This window comes from Genypterus blacodes, unplaced genomic scaffold, assembly GCF_046128005.1.
Source record: "Genypterus blacodes isolate CSIRO-AG114 ecotype Tasmania unplaced genomic scaffold, CSIRO-AGI_Gbla_v1 ptg000195l_1, whole genome shotgun sequence".
Taxonomy (NCBI): Eukaryota; Metazoa; Chordata; class Actinopteri; order Ophidiiformes; family Ophidiidae; genus Genypterus; species Genypterus blacodes.
The window spans coordinates 1340307-1363939 of NW_027466995.1; the positions used below are offsets into that span (position 1 = coordinate 1340307).

Sequence of the window (23633 nt, forward strand, 5' to 3'; positions counted from 1 at the left end):
TGACAGGAAACAAGAAATGTAATTAAGTTTCTTGCTTTTTGTCGAGCTGTTGACATCTTTAAAAGTAGGGGTTTAACCCAAACAAGTCGATGCTTCTTTGTTCTCTACAAATCCTGCCTGGACGTAATTTGTCCAAACATCACAAGTCTGTCCGTGTCACGGCTCCATTCATGTCTAAACTCTGCATTTTGTCGAAGAAGCCACAAACTCTTGTCTATCTTCCTTCCTCGCCAGCAAACATACCATCTCCTTTTCTGTCTTCCTCTCCATCTAAAATAAACTCAACTACAGCCAATACCAACTCTGTGATTTCTCTGGAGAAGCCATTGGCAGCTTCAAAGCGGCAGGCGAGCGTGAGATGGAAATCTGGATCCACTGTGGACGAGCCCTATATTTTTTTTTGTTGCTGATGCTCACACGAAGGCAGAACACGATCGAATGGCTTGTGATGACGGTTGAGGAGACGCGAGATATTCTCCGATAACGGGAAGAAAGCAAGCAAATATTAACATTATTCCTGAAGCTCTGAACTTCTCCTTATCTGTACAGCTCCTACTCGTCCCCTCTGTTGTGCTTGTTTTGATCGAATATTAGCAATTTTATCAAACCACCCTGGAGCACAGCGCTTCTGCTTTTCATGTTCAAAAGCTCTGTGCTTCATACGGTCTTTACCTCTGTGTACTTTCTCCAAAAATGAGAGAAAACGTGCTTTCCTAATCTGGTTTTGAAACACGCTGTAGGTGGCTTACAGATGGGCTCGAGTCTGTCCAGGATCAGAGCGGTGACGGGGAGGCCGGCGTGAGTTGTTTACATGGGACAGACTTTGTTTTCGGGGATGGGGAGCTGGGCGAGGGAGCTGTTGGAGTCATTTGGCTCCTCCGACTTGGGGGAGGACATGGTGCCCGCTGGGATGCGCGCTGCGATGGCTGACATCTCTCCCGTTTGACTCTCGGCGGTTATCCCAGGTCGCTCCGAAGTCTGGTTCAGGTTGCTCTCGGGAATGGTGCCCCTGCCGGTGAAGAGCTGGATGAGGCACTTCCTGAACTGGACACAAGAGAGACTTGAGAACGGGAAAGATGGAGACGACATCAGAACATAATGCTGCTGTTTATTAGACGCAAACGACAACCTTGTAGTGCTTTTCATTCTTTTCTTCAGCTTTTCCTTCATTCATTCTGTTGCTGCTTTCTTCTTCTTTCTTCCCTACATTCTTTATTTCAGTCAACTTCTACTTGTAAGTGCTAATGGCACTAATTACCACTTTACAGCTCCCACTGCTATCAAGTGAGCAAATTATAACTCATAATTCTCAACAGCCTCTATGATTCAGGCCTCCTACCTGCTTCCTGATTGTCTTTTCAAAGGCAACAACACGTCTGTTGCTTTGTGTCGTCACAGAAGATGGAAATAAAGGGAAATGTTGTCACCTTGGATACCATGAACTCTCTCAGCTCTAAAACCTACAGCAGCTCTTCAAACTCTCCACAGAGTATTAGTAGTCATAATAATGGAGAAATTAATATTTGGAAACACGTTTTGCTTCTGAATATTAAAGGCAAAGTTCACTGGAAGCCACTGGAAGCTTAGGTTTGAACGAAATTTACTCCCAAGCTTCACTTTTCAGCCTTCAACATGCAACTTATTGAACATGTATATTGATCCTCTGTCCACAGTCACATCTGGTTCTTTGCTCAAATCCACAGGGTTCAAACAGCCTGCAGTGGTTGTGGCTGTTGGTCTACATTCACTGAGAGACTGACGACGATTCTAGCAGCATTACATCGTTTTCTGACGGTAGTTTTGGAGAGTTTCATACTTCACACCCCTGATAACGCTGCAAAAACACTGAGGATTCTGCTTCATGCACTCATGGGAAGGGAACAATGTGGTACGAGATGAGATTGTTTCAAAAGCCCTTCACAATAAAGCTCTGGTGCTTTGTGGAGTCCTCAACATTCTCCAGAATGATCTACTGTGTGAAGCCGCCGTCAAAAGGTTTGTTGTTGTTGTTAGAAGTGCATTTACTTCAAGTGTGTGTGTGTGTGTGTGTGTGTGTGTGTGTGAGAGAGAGAGATTCATTTAAAAACCAGTTGAGGTAATGAATGCCTCTTGTTGGAACACTTGTGACCTTTGAACTTATGACCCAAGAGGCTCTTTCTCTCTCTCTGTTTCTAAATTGCTCCCACAATGCGTGAGCCATGCATTGTGGGAAATCCCCTGACACTCTGGCTCATCTCACCTCATTACTTTACCAGAGAAAAAGCACCAGAGGTCCAGGCTCCGGGTCAGCTGATTTCTATAAGTTAGGTGAAGCGGTGGGAGTTCTGCCCCTTATTTACATTCAGTGAGTGCCAGCTGATCTCCGCGGCGACGCTGCCCCGACCCAGTTTACACTCCAAACAGAGTTCATAACTGGGCCGACAGCATGCATGTGCAGACTGAGTGCAGTTTTCTTGGCAGTGCTCATCTTGGAATGTTTTGCTGGTGGCTTTCTCCACACAGAGCTCATCTTCATCTTCATCAGCACTTTCCCCTCAACATGAAAGTCACTTTAAGTCCATGTTGGTTGTACGAGTCTTTGAGAGAGTCTTTATTTCACATTTTCTTGTGAAGAAAAGAAAGGCCACTGGGCCAGAATAAATGTCAGCAGTGTGAATATGAAGATGTTTAAGAATTTTAAAGTACTTCAGTGAACTATAAAGAGAATTTGTCAGGGTTGCTTGTGTAAGCTTGTTGGCTCTCCACAACAGCAAGACACTCCGGTTTGAAAACAAATTCTCTCTGACTCTCTGTGTGTGTGTGTGTGTGTGTGTGTGTGTGTGTGTGTGTGTGTGTGTGTGTGTGTGTGTGTGTGTGTGCGCCTGATAGTTACACTGCCAGTGGAACATATTTGAATACACATCAATACGAGTTGTTTACTGTGAGTTGTTTTATTGCATTTTATATTTTTAGCAATAGTCTTATTTGGAAATGTCCCAGATTCTGCTCATTCTGCAGAGGCGGTGTCACGTTGGTTTGACCTTTGCAATATTAATACGCTCGCTGCTCACCACGGAGCAAAGTCAAATTGTTATGAAGCTAATAAAATAAAGATTATATTACAAAGAAATTGAAAAGAGTTCTGTGGCTCACAACACCTGGAAATGTGAGATTTTAACCAAACTGAGCAGTGAAAGTGAAGCTCCACTCACTTTCTCTCTCCAATCGCTGCTATTGCTCACAGTTTGGACAAAGCACAAAGCAAAGGCTCTCACTTACACTTAGAAAAGAAGCCAGATGACAGAAGCTAAAGTCAAAACAAGATGAATGGATCAATAAAATGTCAGCAATCGCCTTTCACAACCTGCGAGCATCACAGGCAGGAGAGGAGCGATGGGAACCGCCGTGTATTTTTAACAAGAGTCAAGCCGTCAGACAATTGTGATCCCTGGATTGCACTTTTCATTTATTCATATGGCATGCATTATTGAGCGCCGGGTTAACACACAACACAGAGAAACGTCCGACAGCTCAGTGCGGCAGCTTTCATATGCCGCATTCAAACGTTGACGTGTCTAAAGAAGAAGAAGGGAATTGAACTACCTACCTATCTGTTACTCTGATGTAACCTGCAGCGCGCTCGTAACATGAACATGGAGGCCCCAAGAGACGAAGAGGGAGAGTAGTTTGATGACAGTAGTTTGGGTTTGAAATGGAGAAATGTCAGTTACCTGCTTGTTCATGAAGACGTAGATGATGGGGTTGTAGACGGTGGCTGTCTTTGAGAAGAAGGCCGGTATGGCCGCCAGCCTGGGGTCCAGCTTAACCGTGGGATGAGCCGTGACCAGGATGGAGAAGGCGGCGTACGGCATCCATCCCACCATGAACGCCACGATCATCACCACCACCATACGGGTCACCTGACGCTCAGGCTTCCTGGCCGTGGCAAGACGGCCGTGAGACACCTGGAGGACACACAGACGGGACGATCTGGACATTTAGAGGCTGTTGTTTAAAAGTGTAAATTCAGAGTGCTTAACTTTATTACCGTCCCGATCTGATGCCACACTGACCTTCCTGAGCTTCCGTAGCAGCTTCCCGTAGCAGAAGATGATCACTCCCAGAGGCAAAATGAAACAGGTGGCGAAGAAAGTGATGATGTAGCTGTGATCTGTGATGTTGACTGAATACCTGTTCAAAAGGTCAATGACAAACACGTTTATGCTCTCAGTTTAACAGCTTTAGAAAACATTGTGACCAGTTGTTGTTTTTTATAATAACTACAGCATAAAAATGAATGTACCTGACTTTTAATATTCAGAGGCTTTAGTCTAGATTGAAACAAAGACTTTGTACCTCAATCAAGTTTCAGTTCAAGGAGATATTGCATAAATGAGATCAATCTTTGTGACACAGTTAAGGACCCTCAACACCTCTAATTTATTTTAATTATGTCATTTCCATTAGAATGACCCCCGTGAACAGAGAAACGGACTGGACTCATTTTTGTAACGACCCTGCTGGCAAACACCCATTTCTGTATTTGGATTGCAATCATTTTTATTTCTTATTTATCCAGAGAAGCTTAGCAGAGCATATGATTGAACTTCCTTCAGTAAAAGGCATAAAAAGCTGCATTGAGCTCTGATGTGAGACGATTGTTACCTAGCAGCAGAAGCAGAATTAGGTTTGACTGTAGAACTTCATTTGTGTGGATAAATTTGGAGGTAATGGTTGAATGCAGTGCAGAGAGAGAGAGAGAGAGAGAGAGAGAGAGAGAGAGAGAGAGAGAGAGAGAGAGAGAGAGAGAGACCCAGCATTTCACACCTATTGAGAAAGGCCTTTGAATGCCCTACTTGGACACATACTGGCTGGAAGACATTTGTCTGGCTGTATTCTTAACACACATAATTTGTCCCCTGCTTCAAATTGCTTACGTTGTGCATTATGTGGCTGAAATGTGGAGCAGACTGTGTGTGTGTGTGTGCAATTTGCTTTATTAATGAGTGAGATAATCATTGTTGTGGCGTCAGTGTGGTTAGTGTGTGAGATTGAACAGCAGACAATAGACATGTAGAGCTGTGGTGCTGCGTTCAAGAGCTGCTGTGTTTTGTAATGCTTGGGGGGGAGTTGCAGGTTCTGATTGGGTGTTTTTGAGTGAGAAGCACAACTGGTCACTGTTCCTGTTCACTTCTAGCAGCAACTCAATTAGATAAATGTGCTGAATATATGCTTCATGGGCTGTATTTGTGTGTGTGTGTGTGTGTGTATTTTCTTTATGAGTGCTTTCTAAATCGTCTCAACAGCCAGTTAGATTACAATTTCAGATCATTTCAAAACAAACAAACTTTAATTGTTGGTTGTGTGTCTGTGACAACAACAGATAAACATGAATGAAGCTGTTGGACTTTGCACACGTGTGCCGTTTGCATTCTCGCAGTGAAGTCGGCGTAAAACCAAATGTTTCGCGATGTGATGCAGCGGGTCAGGGATTCACCCAGCGTCCACTCCAGGCGTCTGTCAAAGTGATTGTCTGAACTGAAGCATTTATTCCCCCTGCGCTTCCTCTGAGCAATCACTCCATTAAAGAGCTTCAGGCAACCGCTCAACTCCCTACCTGCACGGCTGTGATCAAAGGAGCTCAGCAGCATTACCCAGATGGCACCCCGAGGGCCCAGGTCAGCGCTGAACTGCCTCTTGCCCTTTTTCTCCATGAGACAAAATCGCACTGTGAGCTAATATGGCTGAAACAACAATGTAAATCTGAGCCAGAAGGCGGATGCCACCAAGTCTGTGATCTTGTGTGTAGCCTTTGCGGAGACTGAATCCAGGGAGAATCCCCCCAGTGGCACAAATGAGGTACATTGTCCAACAATCTTTGCCCAATCTTCAATATAAATCATACATTTGCCTCGGGTTGCATTTGCATCTAAAGACTTAGAACAACAATAATATGCATGTCTCACCAGTCGGGCTCACAGGTAGTTCCAATCTTGCTTACAGTGTATCTGTTCCAACCCAGCACTGGAGGGAAGGTCCAGATGAAGGAGAAGGTCCAGACGAACAATAGGCCCATGACTGAATGCTTTGCACGCAGGCGGAAGTTCCCCAGAGGCCGGCAGATCACAAAGAACCGCTCAAAGGACAGAACAGTCAGGGACCAAAGGGCCACGATCCCTGAGGCAAACAGCAGGAGGTCATTCTTTAGGAACTGCTGTAGATCAGTGGGATGACAGTGGTAAGAAACGCACACATTCACATCTTGGCATTTATATTTAATAACCATGAGAACCACCAGCGCTGTGTTTGCCATTTGTTATCACAGCGGTCTGTTTGCCCCCTGCTGACCTGTCATGGATGATTCCTCTCTATATTCTTAGAATTTGCCCAGTTAAGGTTGGTTAATCTTTATATTCTGCTAAATGCTTTACAAAAGGATCACAGGTGAATAGTGGAGTGTGCAGAGGTATAAGTGGTAGGAGGGGCTCAGTGATGCAGAGCGGCGGGTAGCATGCTGCGACCTCCTAATGGAAGAGAAAAAGCAGACTTTAATTATGGTAATAACTCTCGCTCACACACTGGTTAATTAGCTACTGTGTCTCTCAGAGCCACTTCCTGTCGGTGTCAGAGCCTACCTGCTCACTGGAAAAGGACAAAAGAGAGGGAGAGCCGGAAACCTGGGTGTTAATTATGTCAGCTTCACAGATAAAGGTGCATTTTGGGTTAAAAATACATTCGAGCGCCGCCAAGGTGCTGCCTTTTACTGCCGACTTGTTGACAGGACTATTTTTATTGTTAATTCCATGTGTATAATACTTATTTTTAGTTGATGTCATACGCTGTAAGCTGTTTGATTGATTTCAGCAGACATGAGTTTTGGAAAGTATCTAAACCTTGTCAGGTAAAATAAGAGCCAGGAGCATATTTGGTGCTTCAGGCTCATGAGACAGTGAGTTATGTTGTGGTGAAGTGAGCCTAGTTACTGTAGCTCCTCCTCAGCATCCACGCCATCAATTTCACAGCTTTGCTCAGAGCCGAACCAACATATCTGATTTACAGTCACACAAGGCATTCAAGACATATGTCAGTTTATGTCCGATATCTTGACACGCAAGTATAGGAAATCTATACTGAATATTAAAACAAGTGAATGCAACGAGTGCAAACCTCAGCCAAGGCCAAATCTTTCACTCCAGATGGCCATAACAACCAAAACATGCATTTCTTTGCACATTTTGAAATTAATTGGACTCCTTGAGCTAGAAAACCTCGGCACTTGCTCAAAATGCTCTATCTCAACTAGATGATGGCCCCACATTGGTAGATACATCTTGAAATAAAGAATCTAGAAAGTAAGTACACATTTTTCAAGAGTGTGGATCCAAAATGATATGACTTCTTCAACGTAAACAGTATTTGAATGTGACACAGCTTTGAGTTTGTGGAAGAAGCTACATGCCAACAAATGTACGAGAGGAACATTTATGAAGGGAATAATAACTCAATGACATTTTAAAAAAATATCTTCAAACATATAATTTAATGAGTAACCTGATGTTCAAATTGTGAATTTGCCTAGAAGTGTGTGCTTTATGTAAATAAGAAATAATAAACAACAGAACATAGAAGACCTATAGACTTAGACCAGATTCTGCCCCTGAGCTGAATATTAAATGCAGTGTCATGTAACCCCCCCCCCCACACACACACACACACACACACATACATAGCCACCTATCACTCAAACTAACTGCCATCAATGACAAAATTGGATGGTTTGCTCTGCTTTCAATCCCAAACCCTTATAAGGTGTAAGCCTCCAGCCTTAGTGCACTATTCATGGAGACATCAGTCGAGCTTCAAGATGATAATTGTCACATCAAATGGTTTCTCCTCACACTGGCAGCCTCTCAACATAATGACACACTACAATACACTAAGTGTGTTTTACGTTGCCATGGGATGCAGATGTCACTCTCTCACCTGCGACGTTTCATACCATATTATTATTAAATATGGACGAGCTTGTATCTGGTAGTAAATCTGTGTGTGTGTCGTGTTTATCCTTGTAGATTATACAGATCTAATCCAATAGTGCTATAATCCCATTGGTGTTAATTTGTCTCACTGGGATTTTTTTTTGTTGCTGTTTTTAGTCGCAGAATTCAATCTGTGGGTATAAGAATTGAGTTGTGTGGTCCCCATGGTTACGTAACACAGTAGGTTTTTCCGTTTGTCTGTAAATCGTTCAAATTGCCACATTGGGATTGATGGTAAACTTGTTATAGCGGTTAACCTCGTTGTATCTTTCGCCTTGATTCTGGGAAACTGCAACCGGCATTCTGTCGGAGGAGGACACAAGGAGACATGACACCACTAAAGGCAATCCACTAACTTAGTTATTTGAGGTCACAGGGTTGTCAATTTACTTAAAGCCACTCTGAACCTCCATCCTGCTGGTTCTATCTGCTGAGGGCACCTTTACATTTAGAATTCACAATATGCCCAATGAAAACAATACCACCTGATAAATCCCACCTGCAGTCAGTAATATAGAGATTAAATCGTGATTTAGATATTTTTATGAATGAACAGTAGTGTTGTGCTTTTATTTTGAAGATCCAGGTGTTTTTCTACATGACTGTTGCGTTCACGCTCCAGTATGTTGATCACACAGCTGGATGAAGGGAATTAGTATTACTGGGTGAAATCAATAAAAGATGGGAACCAGTTTGCTTAAATGGTAGCTATGGAGACACACACCTCATAGAAATCATGTGTGTGCGTTCTTACTCTTCAATCTTAACAATATTGCTGTATACTCTCACTCCATTACTTCCCTCCACTGGCTTTACACACACACACACACACACACACACACACACACACACACACACATACACACATGTACACATGTTTAAGTGTGAAATGTGTCCTTACATCAACAAAGACAACAACACGTCCACCTACCGAAAAATGTCACCGCGAACCCCTCCAGGACGCAAGCCCACCTCCCGAGGAAGAAGAAGCCCCTGGCGTTCGTCAAGAAACTTATTAGTCCACCGGTGAGGGAGACGAGAAAGTCCGCGATGGCCAGATTGACTATGATGTAGTTGAGGGGCTGCCGGAGTTGTTTGAACTTGAAAGTGATGAACATGACGAGGAAATTCTCGCTCAGGGACAATGAGGTCACCACGAACATCAGCACGGCCAGGACGGTAAAGTTCCACGGCGCGATGGACCTGATGGGTCCGGTAAACGGGTCGTCGGTTTCGGGGAGTTCTGTCGCCACAGTGTAGGACACAGTGTTCACTGAAAGACTTAGAGTATCCATTGTCCATTTCACACCAAAAAAAAAAGTGATTTACTTGAAGATTAAGAGTGGAAAAAAAATCCCGTTATCGCTCTGTTTTTCTCATACTCACGTTTCCGTTTGCTCTGTTTGCGTTTCCTCTGATCTGGGACCGTCCTGGGAAACTTTTCCTCTTGGGATGAAAGCGCATGTTTGGAGCGCCGCGCAGGAGGAAACCCGCGCGTAAAAATACGGAGCGCGGCTGCGTGCGTCGACGCGTGTGAGGCGCGGCAGGAAAGCGCACACGGCGGAGCGGCGACGTATAGACGTAAAGTGAAAAAGCGAGTGGAGAGCGGCGACTCAACGCGGCGGGTTTTATACTCCGCTCCGGCATCGCTCCTGCCCCTCTGGGTGCGGAGAGGCGCGATCTCCATCCCCGATGCGTCTCGCACGGATGGACGTGTTCAGCTTTTACGCACACTCCAGCTGCACACGGCACACTCACTACACACCCACTACACACACACACACACACACACACACACACGATCAAAATTCACACACCATGGGCAACTCTTCTGATTAAGTTTATTTTAGGAAAAAAACCCCACAAATTTCAGCTTTTCCTCATTAATTGTGTATTCTGACTACACACACATTTAATCTCTGTTCTTGAATTTTGAACAAACCTTGTGTCATACCAGTTACAATCACTCACAGCTCTCTCCCTCAATCTCTCTCCCTCACACACACTTAGACCCCCTGATACCTCAACATCAAACAAAATGTTCTGTTTCTACACTTTGAAGAATTTCATGTTGACAGCGGGTTAAAAAAAAAGTTCAAAAGGTTCAGATGACCTCATATGTTGTTTCAGTTTCATTCTCACTCAATAGAGCTGTCAGCCTGTGAGCGCCGCTGTCATCCATGCCGTCACCGTCACACAAAGGAGGTTTATTGTCTGTGCCAGGCTGACCTGTGTGTGGCAGCAGGTGTTTTAAAGCGCCGTTGCCGAGTTCAAACTTGTGCTTTTGTTTGCAAATATCATACGATCAATATCAGGCCCTGGACACTGAATATATTTACTGTGTGAATGCCGATGAGGTTTCATGTTGGACCGTGCTGTTTTTATGGGACAGGTGATGTGAACCACAGGGCAGTGACCTGTGGAGTGTGTGAATGATCCAGGGGCTTCACTACTTGCTATGTATTTGAGTACGTGAGATGAAATGAAATATAAACTTTTGAGTAGCATTGGTGTGTCCTAAAACACACCAGTTTGCAGTGATGTCATCAGCACTTTGGGATTATCTGGCTGTTGCTCTAGAATCTAGATTCATTGAACATCGTCCAATTACTAATGTTGACGCTGTTGATGCTGAAACCCCTCGCTTGTGACCGCTTAAAGACTATCATCAAGATGATCTAGGTGGATGGAGGTTGAATTACACCTCCTGATGACCAGGTGTGTGTGCTGATTCTTGAGGGTTCCATGGATTCTATGAGATTTAGTAACATGAGTGCAGATTGTTTCTATGTGAGATATACAGTTATTGATTTCAGAGCCACTGATTGTAATTGTAAACGTTGTAAACATTGATCTATCATTGATCTGTGCTCATTGTGTCAAGACATGTAATTCACATTCCTCTTCCTGTCTTGCTACAGTTTCATGTAAGCTTAGAGAACTATGAGCGCTATGTGCTTGATTAACTTTAACCAAAAATGCATTTATAAGGTTTCATCGTGTCACTAGGAGCTAGAGGGAAAAAGAGTTTTCTTTATGTGCACACTTAAGATTAAAGCCAACGTTGAGGTGTGGCAGCGAAATGTAAAACTTGTTACAATCTAGCCTGAGAGAGAGAGAAACTGAGCCAGATCGAGTGCAAGGAAGAGGACTGAGAAGTGAGTGTAGTGTAGGAGTGTGTAGGAGAGAAGATACATAACAGAGAAACTAAGACAACATGCAACAAGCCACATGACGCTAACGGGGGAAACTCATATACAAAGCATATGGCTTCTGGAAAATGGCAGAGCAAAAAGACACAAGACACAAAACTGATGACAGGCACAAGTGGAACACTGGAGACAACAAAACACAAAGCAACGAAAACACAAAGGCAAAGGGCTGACTCCAATAAAACGAGGAGCAGAGGAACACAGAGGAACACAGAGGAGCACAGAGGAACACAGAGGAGCACAGAGGAACACAGACCGTGAAACCCAAAACAAATCAGGAACAGACGCAGGAGCAACACGAGGGATGAATCCAGGAGCAAAAGCTCTTTGCCGCCCTCTTACTCTTCCCAATTGACCTTCAGATGTTTCCTTGATGAGCAAATTTGCAAAGTTTCATGTAAAATCTTGCAAATTAGTCTAACAGCTCTCTCTCACAGACAATGATTCAGTTTGAAAGAACTAATCAAACCAAAACAAAAGTTTTGTATGATACGACCAGGAGGAAACACACTGCCAACACTCACAGCGGCAACATATTCAACAAATGCTTTGAGTGTGTAGTTCAAGTTTGTAATTATAGCAGAGAGCAGTTACACATTGTCAATAGTAATTTTGCTGTCACAACGTCCCAAAATTCAGATAACAGAGCTCAGCAATTACATCTCAACTGTGTGAGTTTGAGGAAATGAACGGTCCATGTTGCAGTTATGTTAAGTAAATAACAGTCTGGTGTGTGTGTGTGTTTGTGTGTGTGTGTGTGTGTGTGTGTGTGTGTGTGTGTGTGTGTGTGTGTGTGTGTGTGTGTGTGTGTGTGTGTGTGTGTGTGTGTGTGTGTGTGTGTGTGTGTGTGTGTGTGTGTGTCTGGTCTCCCTGTAACGCAATGTGAAACCAATTGATCCAAACAAAAAAGACAGAATGGAACAAAATGCGGTGAAAACTTGTGTCCATATGTGAAAACAGCCTCAGGTTAAGAAGACAAGAACAAAGAAAGCAGACATTAAACAATAGAGGAAGAAGCATAAAAACAACCATCCAGCCACCACCCAGCAAGAGGATTTGACTGTGATTCCAAACTGACACACTAAATGCATCATGCCAACAAGTAGGCGAGATGACTCAGTGATAAGAGGTCCATAAAGGAATAAACAGTACATTAGTATGTTGGACAAACGGTGTAAAAGGTTGTGAGATGAGATTAAACTGTGCTGATACGTACATCCAATCATTTACCTTTCAAAATTCCATGTCGCGGGGAAAATCCTACATGACAGATACGGTGACGGGATTCACTCTCTGTGGCCTTCAGCTGTCACTCAGAGGTCACACTGATTCATCAAATCCCACACCTGCAGATCGATCTATCCCTGCAGCCCCTATGGTCTATAAGTGAGCTGACCCCCGGTTATCCTCCTGCAGGCCCACGCTGGTTCAACGGGTTCCAGCTCCGACGCAAGTTTTGAGTAATGACTCGGGGAAAGGTTTTGGGGGTTGATTACTCTTGAGCCCTTGCTGGATGGTGGGCTCTGTGTATTAAGCCGGTAGTAGCATTGGGGGGAATTGCATTACAATCCCTTCAAAGACAAAGACCAACATGCTGCTCGCCTAAAGTCCAACAAGTCCCTTCACTCCTGGGATTACCTGCCTTTCTTGAGAAATGTCTCTATAAAGTTATGTTTGGAAAGTCGCCATATCCATATGTTGGCTAGATGTGAGTGTTTACCTTGGCAGATCTTTAATACCACAATAGAAATGAATTACGCGTCTGCATTGAAGGGCAGAGCCGGTGGAAGAAAGCATCTGTAAATATAGGTCACCTTGTTATTGATTTCAGATCAGGTCTTACTGATTACATTGTGGAAGGAATAACCTTGTCATCAGCTGGCGGGAGCTGAATGTGTTCCTTCAGAGGCTTCTGCTGTGCCGTGTCGATCTTGAGCTTTGGTTGAATACTGCTTTACAACGCATAAACTGGGACACACAAGAGGTTTCTAATGAAGAGAGCCATTTTCGGTTAAGTCCAACAATAGGCTGTAAACCCACAGTGTGTGTGTGTGTGTGTGTGTGTGTGTGTGTGTGTGTGAGTGTGTGAGTGTGTGAGTGTGTGAGTGTGTGTGTGTGTGTGTGTGTGTGTGTGTGTGTGTGTGTGTGTGTGTGTGTGTGTGTGTGTGTGTGTGTGTGTGTGTGTGTGAGTGTGTGAGTGTGTGTGTACATGAGCCACACTGAAATGACACCTCAGTGACTTCTTCCTTTGGAGTCAAAAAGGGCAAAAGGATCATTAAGGCTCATTCTCTGATTCGATCGCCGCTCTCAAATATTCATGCAGTCCCCCATGTTCCTTCATTAAGGGAAATGAAATGTTTCCTCACAACCAGAAACATTTCCCCTCCGTTTGTAAGCGGAAAAAAACTCTTTCACAAGGCGATGACCTATAATGGCGTGTCAGTATCATTTCTGTGCCGTCAGCCTCGGCTAATTTCTTCCTGCTCGGCGGACCTTTCAGAGATCAAAACAGCCTCAGCCACAGTGTGTTCTCTGCTCTGAGGAGGGGAGGTGAGGTGAGGCAATACGATTTTGGGCGACTTGTTTTGATGAAACTCATCCTGGGACCTTTTTTTCATATGCCAGTTGCCTCTAAATGGCATTACACGTTTCACCTCTGCCTGGGCAGCTAGTTTATTTGCATACTCTCTTATCTCCCACATGAGAGGCCCAGACAACCCCCTGTCACGAGATGAATGATAATCGTCAGCGTCTTACCAGGAAATAGACTGGCATTTAGCCCCCTATTAGTTCTTGGTCTAGTCAGAGAAGATGTAAGCAAGGCCATAGGCAGGCAGAAACACAATCTGATTGTTGACAAGGCCGAGTCTAAATCATAACTTTGCCCAGCACATTGCTTTCATGAATATAAAATGAAATGCTGTGAGAGTTCTTTTTCCCTTTCATCTTATTTTCATTTTAAACATTACGCGCTGTCTTCATGGACATATGTTAATTGGTCAGCAAAGGGGAAGGTAGTATGAAAGGAAGTGAGGCATGAATGCTCTCATTAAGTCATCCATGACTGTGATATTCACACACCTCAGCCTTTATCCCTCCTGTAGTTATTGTAATCATGTTCCGCTGCCACCGTTTAAACCTATATAAATGCTAATTGGGCTTTTGTAATTGTGGACAGTACCAGATGTCCCTACATACTGTAATTAGAAGCAACAGCCTAATGGAGCAATAGTAACCTTTTGTGATCACACAGAAGCAGAACTTTGGTATTAAACTTTTCATTTGTGCTAACCTTTTAACGGGATAGTCCTCCACTGGTGTTGCAGTGGTGTGACCTTTCCAAACGCTCTCCGGGGCCGTGTGCGTAAATGTCGGATCACTTCCCATTGTGGAGGGAAAAAGTTACTCATCTCTTCCTTCTTGTTATCCCTCTTTGTTCTGGAGACACCTGTTGTGTGCTTGTGTGTAAAGGTGTAATCCTGATTGAGCTTGTTAGCCCTTTTTCTGGATGGTTGTGTGTTAAGTGAGAACAAGCTGGTATAGGTGGGGAAAAAATAGAAAATATATTTGAAAGATTTTGCCCTTTTTCCATCAATATTACACATCTTTAAAAGCATATTGTTCTGAATGGGAGATGGTTTAATTTGGTGGTGTGCAGAGAGCTGAGCAGGTAAAGTTCAGTATCTCAGTGCTGCTAAATTAGTTTGGCCTTAGGTGAAGAGGATGATGGAGCAGCTGGCAGTCTGTTGGGTTCTTCAGCGCCGCTGGAAGCCCAGACTGAATGCTCCCTGATGCATGCATGTGAAGAGACACTTCTAAGTCTGCCAGATTTATTCACACTCCTGTGCTGTGTGTGTGTGCGTGTGTGCACATACATGTGCAAATAAGCATCGCCTTTTCTGAGCACACCCTGTACTTTTGCTTAGATTGCCTGTTTTTGGTTATGAAACCATAAAATTGCTCAAATCTTTGCCCAGATTTGCCCATTTTGCAATTTTCTTTTTAATTGGTTGTATACTGAAGATGATCCTTCTGAAATATGGTTTGTTGTAAATGCTTATATACTTGTTGTATGTTAGAAATATATTATTATATCCTCACCTGGGTTATTTCCTCTTGTTATCTTAAGAAACGGATCAGCTACATTGTACAAAAAGAAAATCAGCGCAAAACTTGTTGTTGTAGTACTCTCACTCTAGAAAGGGAACATTCTTTCTACACCTGTACGTCCTTTGCAGTGTCAGCGAGGGCTGGAGCGTATCCCAGAATCCTCTGGACAAAAGACAAGGTGCGCCATGGACAACTACCCAGTCTGTCACAGGGCTGAAAGACAAGGAGTTTCAATTTCACCTCACCTCAATGTGTTTGGACTGTGAGGAAAACTGGAGCATCAAGAGGAAACCCACACAGATACTGTGAGATCACACCACGTTCACACAGACTCAGGCTCCAGTCAGCCATGAGATTTGAACTCATGCAGGACCTTCTTGCTGCGTGAGCACGTGACACTCAATGACACCTGGATTAAACCAAAACATTACTTTTGGGTTAGTAGCTCCTTAGATGCAGCTGGAACACGGCAACATTCCAGTGTCACAAGATCCACTACTCCTTTAATGGAGCTTATTAGGAACTTAAGATCAAACGCAAATCATGTCAGAAGGGCAGGCGGAGGAGCAAAGCGGGCGAAGGCAAAGCTCAGAAAACAAGGTCAGTCTCAGCTGTTTGCCCTGGAGACTCATGAAGGCCAGTGAGATGTTGATCTGTCTGTGCTGAGAAAACCATGTGTCACCTCAAAAACACAGCCTCCCTCCCCCATCCTCCCTCTGCGGCCACATGAGGAGCAGACAGACGTGACGATGTTCCGATGATGATGAAGAACACGATGTACCGATGCACGGATCAAACTGTGGGTATGTTCAGCCGTTGCTCTTAAATGGAAAATTACATTATCAACCCTTTTACTGCAAATCACCCATTTCTGAAATTGGAACGCCTTCAACACCAGCAGGACTCATGCGGTATTTTAAAGCAATCATGTATTCATTCCATCTACAAAGACTTGAGAGATGAAGCAGTGAGCACCCTGACAGATTGGCAGGGTGTGTTCAAGTCAGGAGTTGGAGAGAACAGCTTGAAGGCTAATGAGGCAGTCAAGTGGATGTCCTGTAGAAAGATGAACTGTATGTCCAGGAGCTGCTCTCATCTCTTAACTGAAGTATGGCTTAATTCCTCTTTAGACACGGACCCTTCTCGAAATCTTGAAACTAATGAACCAGGTGAAACATTTTGACCCGTATCACGGCTTTCAATTTTCATAAAGCCCAGGAAAATCAGACGGGAGCCAATAAGCTGTAAAGGGGTTTGCATTAAGACTATGGTATACACACACACAGAGCTGCAGAAAATAACAGGAAGTCTACCAGTTTGACCAGCTTGACACCATCCACACCACATGAGAGCATAATGTAAGAATATAGTATAAAAGGAGCAAGTGGGATCCTTCATTGGATTCCTAGCAGCTGTAGTTCCTTAAGTCACACAGGATTCATGTGAGGGTTGACGACGTAGATAAAGTTGTGTGAATTGAGGTGCAAACATATCGGAAACAGACATCTGGCGGTTTTAACTTTTGACTCAATGTGCGTCAGAAAAAAATCAGCTACCACAAATGATTTCTCACCAAGGTTACAATATGTCCCGTTTGTGTTTCTGTGATTTTTTTTCTTGAAACCAAATTAGGAATCTGATTAAGTGCATGCTAGTGAAAGACTTTTGCTTTTCTCGCCATTGTGCGCGGGCATAGTTTCGAAACCAGCCTGAATTTGCTTCTGCCAGAACAAAATCAGAGACATTGTCTATTTTGTGTAGACGCCTTCGTCTGAATAAGAGGTTCAGAGGGATTTGGACAATTGGACAAGCCCTGTCCTTATGTGTTCCTCAAATTCCTCTCTGCCTGGTGACACAGCTGAATTACAAAGGAATTCATTTTTATATTTTGGAATGGAATGCATTGCTTTTTATGAGAAACTACTGAAGGAAACCCTGTGAAAGATTGTGCAGTGAGTCTGTCCCGTATTTAGCTGATACAGATCTGGTCAGCCTCCTTTTCGCTCATAAAAGAGTCTAAATTCTTTCCCAAGAAGACGATTTGGCAGCTGAGAGACATATTTTTGGTCCCAATTTGAGGTTAAACCGTCTTTTGACCTCCACACTGGTGTCTTTCTTTCAAACCTTCTGCTTTTATGGCACAGCTGCTTTTAAAAACATGCCCTCTGCTTGTTTGTGTCTCCGATCCTGCCTTTGGTACTTTGGAAGAAAAAAAAAAAAGGTCCAACCAACCTCAGACAGAATGGATTCTACCTCTGAGAAACTGGGAAAAATCCGTCCTTTCTTTGCAACCACTTATTGAGTCAATATTCGTCACACGGCCCTAAAAACCTTTTTGTTCAGTTTCCTCGCCATCACTAATTGACAAGTACAGGCACTCAGTTTAGGATCAGGTGGGATTCATCAGCAAGTCCGCCAAGGTGCAATCAAATTGAGCGAGTCCTGAATTAGACCTGAACTTGTTTTGTTTTCATTCTTTCGGGTTAGACAAAAATATGCAAATTCTAATGAATGAGGTCCCAAGTTCCCCAATCGGAGTGCAGACTTCCACAGCTGCTCCGTGGTACTTGTGCTGCTCTTTTAGGAGCGCTGGGTGTTCATCATACATACTGCAGAAGGACTAGATTTGACAAATTCATACGGATGAAATATGCAGTTTCTCTCTGGGTCCAGCCGCTTCCCTCTCAGGCAGACTGGTAAGGACACTCGAGGGATGCTGGGTGAGACAGGAAACAGCAGGAATTAATGAGGATAACTGAATCATATTGTTGATGTAGTGCAGATTTCTTTTAGTATGCCGGACCCGAAGCATTTTTTTACCAGATTTATACAGCTGGTGCCGATTCCCAACACAATTTTGGGACTTTGAGAAGCAGGTGTGTGACTGTAGCGAATGTGTTTTGAGGAGTTTGTAACATTTGTTCCTCAAGGAGCAGGAAAAAGACCAAAGCAGCAAATCTCTTTCATGTTATATGTCATTTACATCTATAGTAAAAAAAATGCGAGACAGATCAGATGCACAATAAGCTTCTCTTCTCCTACAGACTCTCATTTTGGAGCTAATACCAGCAGTTTGCCATCACCCAGTTTTCATATCGTTCTGTTCTATCTGTCATTGTACTATGACTGAAAGATGGAGAGTGATGTTCTGAGCCGTGTACTTTGACTGCCCTGTGTCTGTCTGCATGACTCACAGGCTTATTCTAAATTCCATTTTATTGCACACATAATCTGAAACCAAATGAGTTTCTGTTATTTCTCTATAAATCTGTTTTTTTCCCCCCAGGATTTTCATGAAGGACCTTGTTTATCTGGGGTTTGACGGAGCACCTTGCGTTATTGCTCATAAGCCTGCGGCGCTTAAAGGCTTCTTCGTCTGCACTTGTGAAAGGAACCCATTGTGCGTCATGTCAGTCTATCGTTTTCCTGCTGTGTGTCATCTTCATGTACGACGGCAATCTGAATACGTAGATGTGATTTTGTTTGTACAAGTTTACAAACCACCAATGTGTCATAAAGCCATTTCATTTTCTGCTTCGGAACATAATTGCACAGTGTTATGAGTTTTTGAATGATTCTTTCCCTCTGAGAGACAAACTCATATCACCCTTAAACCTCAAGAGACAATAACACAGAGAGAAACAGGAAAATCAGAAAATCAGTGGCGTAAATTATAGACTTTTTTATAGTTTCAACCAGGAAAGTTTAAAAGTTGTGCAGGAAAGGCAAAAGTTATGGATCAACTGTTGTTTACTTCCACACACCTTCCTGTGCTAATGATTATCTTACAAAGGCTGTTCCTTCGTAATCAGCAGAAAAAAAGGAGCGTGCAGGTCTGTGACTTTCATTTTATATCAGTCAGGTTGCAAGCAACAACAGCGTTTGGCAGCTTGAATCATTCGCCGCATTCATTTTAGGACTTTTTCACTTCCATTTTGACCTCACATATGCCAAACTAATTCCTCTCTCCTATTGTGTTGCCATTCCTGATCGTTTCTTCACTCTGATAAGCTATCTCAACTCTCAAAGCTTTGTTTTTATCCTTTGATGTGATTTAGAGTGAAAATTAATACAATTTATCCTTGCAATATCCAAAATGTCCAACAAATGTACCAAGTTATCCACATGTAAGAGCATTTTTAGTTGTTTTCTGGCATAGACTGTGCAGCTGTAACAGAACAGCTGGAGTGATGGTCTGGATCTACAGATGGTGGAAACGTACAGGCCAACATTTTTCAAAAGACTTATTTCACATGTACCCTGGAATCCAGCGCGGTTTGTCCTCAGAGCTCTTGCTCCTCGTTGCACTTAGGAAAGGCATGAAGTGTTACATAAACATCGAACACACACACACAGGAGTACACACAGATACACAAACATTCTAATGGTCAAATCCCAGGTTTGTATCTTGGACCGTGCAGGAAGTTGAACAACATTTTGCAAATTAAAACAAATCCACAGTGGGTGAATGTGTGGATGCAGTGGCATTGAGGGAGGAGGGGGGTGGGGGGGAATGACAGCAAAAAAAAACAATAAATCAATCAATCCTTTGAACTGATACATGCCTGTGGCCAAGGCTGGAAACATTCACACCAGCGCAGTGATTTAGTGAAGCGTTTATGTGCGGGGAAAGGTAACTATAGTCTATTGACGTGCACTGCAGCTCTAAGCTCTGCAGAACAAAGAGATTACAGATGTAAAGCTCCGTAAGGCCGATGGATTTCACCTTCATCATTTTCATCCTCACCATTATAACCGTCACCATTGAACACGTCATGCACCCATTGATCTTGTCTCCAGCTGTGGGATAAAGTTGATGCCTTGTGTCTCTCTGCTTCCGTCCCTCCATTTGTGCATAACTCAGATTATTGTTTTGCATTACCTCCTTACAATTTGTGTAAATTCTCTCCAAATTCTTCCATGTAGAATATCTGGACTGCTGTAAGTGAACACGATTTGTGGTCACTGCCAATCTAAGGGACATGAGAGACATCGTCCTGGTCTGATCACATTTGTAGCGTGTGAAGGCTCATCACATTACCAAGTTAAACAATAATCAATAATTGCAGTGAAGTAATATTGATTGGTATTTTGTTTTTTCCCCCGCCACGTGTTTACAAGGAATCAGAACCTTTAACTACACGTCAGATGGACATTGAGGAGTTTGAGTGGGGTTTCTTTTCCACACCTGTCCGCTAATAAATCATCATTTGAAAGCTGACATGGTTACACCGTCCACACAGTGATTCTATAAAGCACTTTAGGCGCTGTGACATGTGATAAATGTAATAAATTATAGTAGGTAAGCTACAGCCATATCTCTCCTCCTCTCTCTCTCCCTTCCCTGGCTTAGAGGGTCCTTTTGTCTACACACACCCCCACCCCTCCACCCAACATTGTCCCCACCAGTTCATCTCTATTAGGGAGCAAATGAGCTGCAGAGTTTGACACAGCAGCGCTCAGACAATGTGGAGGTGGGACTGAATGCTCCGGGGAGGCTGGCTGCTCCTGTATTGGCACACAAAGACTGCTGGTTAACCAAGGCACTAATCGCTATAGTAACCTTCCTTAACACTTTAAAAACATTGATTAAAGTTGTAGTGAATAGGAATGACGTTGGTAATGGAAGTGGGCATATTTTGTGAAAAATCCCATTGTCAAGGTAATTACATGCTTGACCCGCAACACAAACTTTGAGAAGAGGAAACGTTGCCAAGCCTCAGCACTCGTTTGTCTTAATGGGGATAAACTCGATGTCCTTCATCTGCCTTTAATTCTCTCACTTCTTATTCGCTCTGCCATCAATACTGACGGCCACAGCCAAGCAGAGCGAAGCAGACGCCCTGTCCCTGAGAAATGTCCTCAGGAATATGCTAAATGTTTATAGAAAGTGGAGGAAATTCAAAGGCAGTTGATGAAGCAGTAGGTAGAAGCTCTGGAGGCTCTGGAGGCTCTTTGGCGTGCATCAGGGCCGAGCAGCAAAGACCTTTGTGTGTCTGAGCGATCAATCAAGCCGACCCTGTGGACGCTCCACCTCTCCTGACGGCCCAGTCTGCAGCCTTGATACCTGACTAACAGGTGGCATAGCATTCATCTCTCTGCTGCAACTGGAGGAGGTGCTCTATCACCACTTTCACAACATTGTCCTTCTAAAGAAAGTGTCACATTGAGTTCTTGGACTTACACCAATTGGCTTTAGATACAGTATTAGCTGGAAAGATTGTCTTAGACTCATTTTTGTTTTTCTTCACACTGTGACACACCAAAAGGACACGGGCATCATTTGTTGGACATCATTGACAAATAAACTTTCAAAATCAAAATGTAAACCTTTCGAGATGGGAACATTTGATAAGAAAAGGTTAATGTTTCACAATTTGCATATTTTTTATTTGACTGATCATCTCACACACACACACACACACACACACACACACACACACACACACACACACACACACACCAAACTAGCCCTTTTTTCTGACACCACTAGAGATTGTTTGGGAGCCTTTGTTGTCTTTGTTTGACAATTATGTCTCACCATTGCATCATACAAGATATTATAACAGTAAAACACTGCACTCATGGGGGTTTCTGAAAAGAGGGTTTCTCCTACTTAACTCAAACAAAACCAAAGTTATAGTGCTTGGCCCTGTAAAATATATATTTACAGATATCTTAAAATAACTGTAACTGTGGCATGTCAAAATGTATTTGTAGACAGTCAAGTGTGACAATGTGCCACATCCCTGATTAGATCTCTCCACTTATGGTTCAGGGCGGCTGTGAGGCCTCATGCTGCAGGGTCTAACTGTTATCTCACCGCCTCAGCGTTCATCTAACAAGTTGTTATGTACGCTTAGTTTCTTTGTTGCTGACCACAAAGCAATAAAGTGCAAATGTAGCCTCAATATTTGGCTGATGTGACGTCATGTTAATGAAAGTAATTTACAACACACAAGATTCTATTGGCATGAGTTTGGAGATTGTGATTGATTAACAGTATCGAATTGCATTGATTTGTGTCGTCCACTCCTGGTTTTGGCCCACTCCGTGATTTATATCGCCATCTAGTGGTCTGACTGGGTACATACACCCTCCCCAGTGTGTTTCGTGCATCTTGAATAGAGCTTCTTCCCGAGCTGAACTGCTAAAATAAAAATTCACAGATGCACAGCCTATGGTAGAGCTCAGAGAGTTTGCAGGACAGTGTAGCAGAAACCAGTTTACTCCCACCAGGGTTCGAACCCCGGACTTCCATTGGGTGGATGGATGTGTTGCCATATTAGTTTGTGAGGTTACTACAGCGCCCTGCAATGGAGACCTGAGGCATGACAGGGTGTAAGGAAATAACCTAAGGCTATGGATTAAAAGAAGGGGCTCTTCTATTATGACCAGCGCCGGCTTTTACAGTTTTTACGGTAATGGTTTGGCGAGGAAACCGCAGAGACCAATTGCATGCGAGTAAAGCCATCCCACGTGATACGACTCAAGCCAATCAGGTTTGTGCCTTTTGGCGGTAAACATTGCGACGCTACACGCAGACAGGTGATTGAGTTTAGAGCAGAGGGCTTCAAGCAGGGCGGTCGCGAAATTTGTGGTTGACAAGACAATGTTTTATAATTTTAATCCGTCATATTTTAATCCCCCCCTCAAATTGAAATGCTTCTTACACATTAACATGAATCCAACATGAGGCAAATTGGCGAATATTGACACAATTCTTAAAAAGTTGACACCGCGGTCATTGTTTTGTAAAGCTAGAGTAAACCAGAAAAGCCCGTATCTTGGACTTGGAAGGATCTAGCGATCTTAAATTTCAGACACAGCCTCCAGGCTACAATGGCATCATCTTTATGGCACTAGGATCATATGCTGCAAGTTTGAGGGCAAATTTAAATTTTGATCAAATTCGGGAAAAATGTCGTAGTAACCATGGATCATATGGTTCATTTTTGTAAAAGGCCCATATCTTGGACAAGGTAAGAGCGAGACCTCTAGAAATTCAAACACATTATCTAGATGGCACTAGGATCATTTGCTGCAAGTTTGGGGCAAATTCATGAAGACTGTGCTTGTATGTAACTCCCAGTGCATGTTTGAATCCCCTGTGTTGAAAAACTGCAATTTCTAAGCTCAAATTTCTCAGTTGACACGTCGCAATGAGCAAAAGGTCTGTAAATTTTGTCTGTTCATTTTATTTAAGTTAAGTTAAGCACTTTATTTTAACATGCACAATTTTAAAATTGTATTTATTTATTTTATACTTTACCCTGTAGGGCTCAACAGTTAG

The 23633-nt window shown here is 43.3% G+C and overlaps 1 protein-coding gene across 1 annotated transcript; it reads right to left on the reverse strand.

Annotated features, from left to right (window-relative positions):
- Positions 1-807: 807 nt before the first annotated feature.
- Positions 808-9313, reverse strand: valopa (vertebrate ancient long opsin a). The gene is made up of 5 exons (XM_076169308.1): positions 8950-9313; positions 5946-6156; positions 4047-4170; positions 3711-3944; positions 808-1044 (listed from the first exon to the last, which is right to left on the reverse strand). Exons 1-5 carry the CDS (start codon positions 9311-9313, stop codon positions 808-810), a joined length of 1170 nt encoding a protein of 389 aa, XP_076025423.1.
- Between the last annotated feature and the right edge of the window lie 14320 nt (positions 9314-23633).

Coding starts and splice junctions, on each gene's coding strand:
- valopa (XM_076169308.1), bottom strand. CDS start 9,313: ATGGATACTCTAAGTCTTTCAGTGAACACTGTGTCCTACACTGTGGCG. Junction 4,171..5,945: donor ACTACCTGTGAGCCCGACTG/GTGAGACATGCA, acceptor CCTTTTGAACAG/GTATTCAGTCAACATCACAG. Junction 3,945..4,046: donor GGAAGCTCAGGAAGGTCAGT/GTGGCATCAGAT, acceptor TGTGTCCTCCAG/GTGTCTCACGGCCGTCTTGC.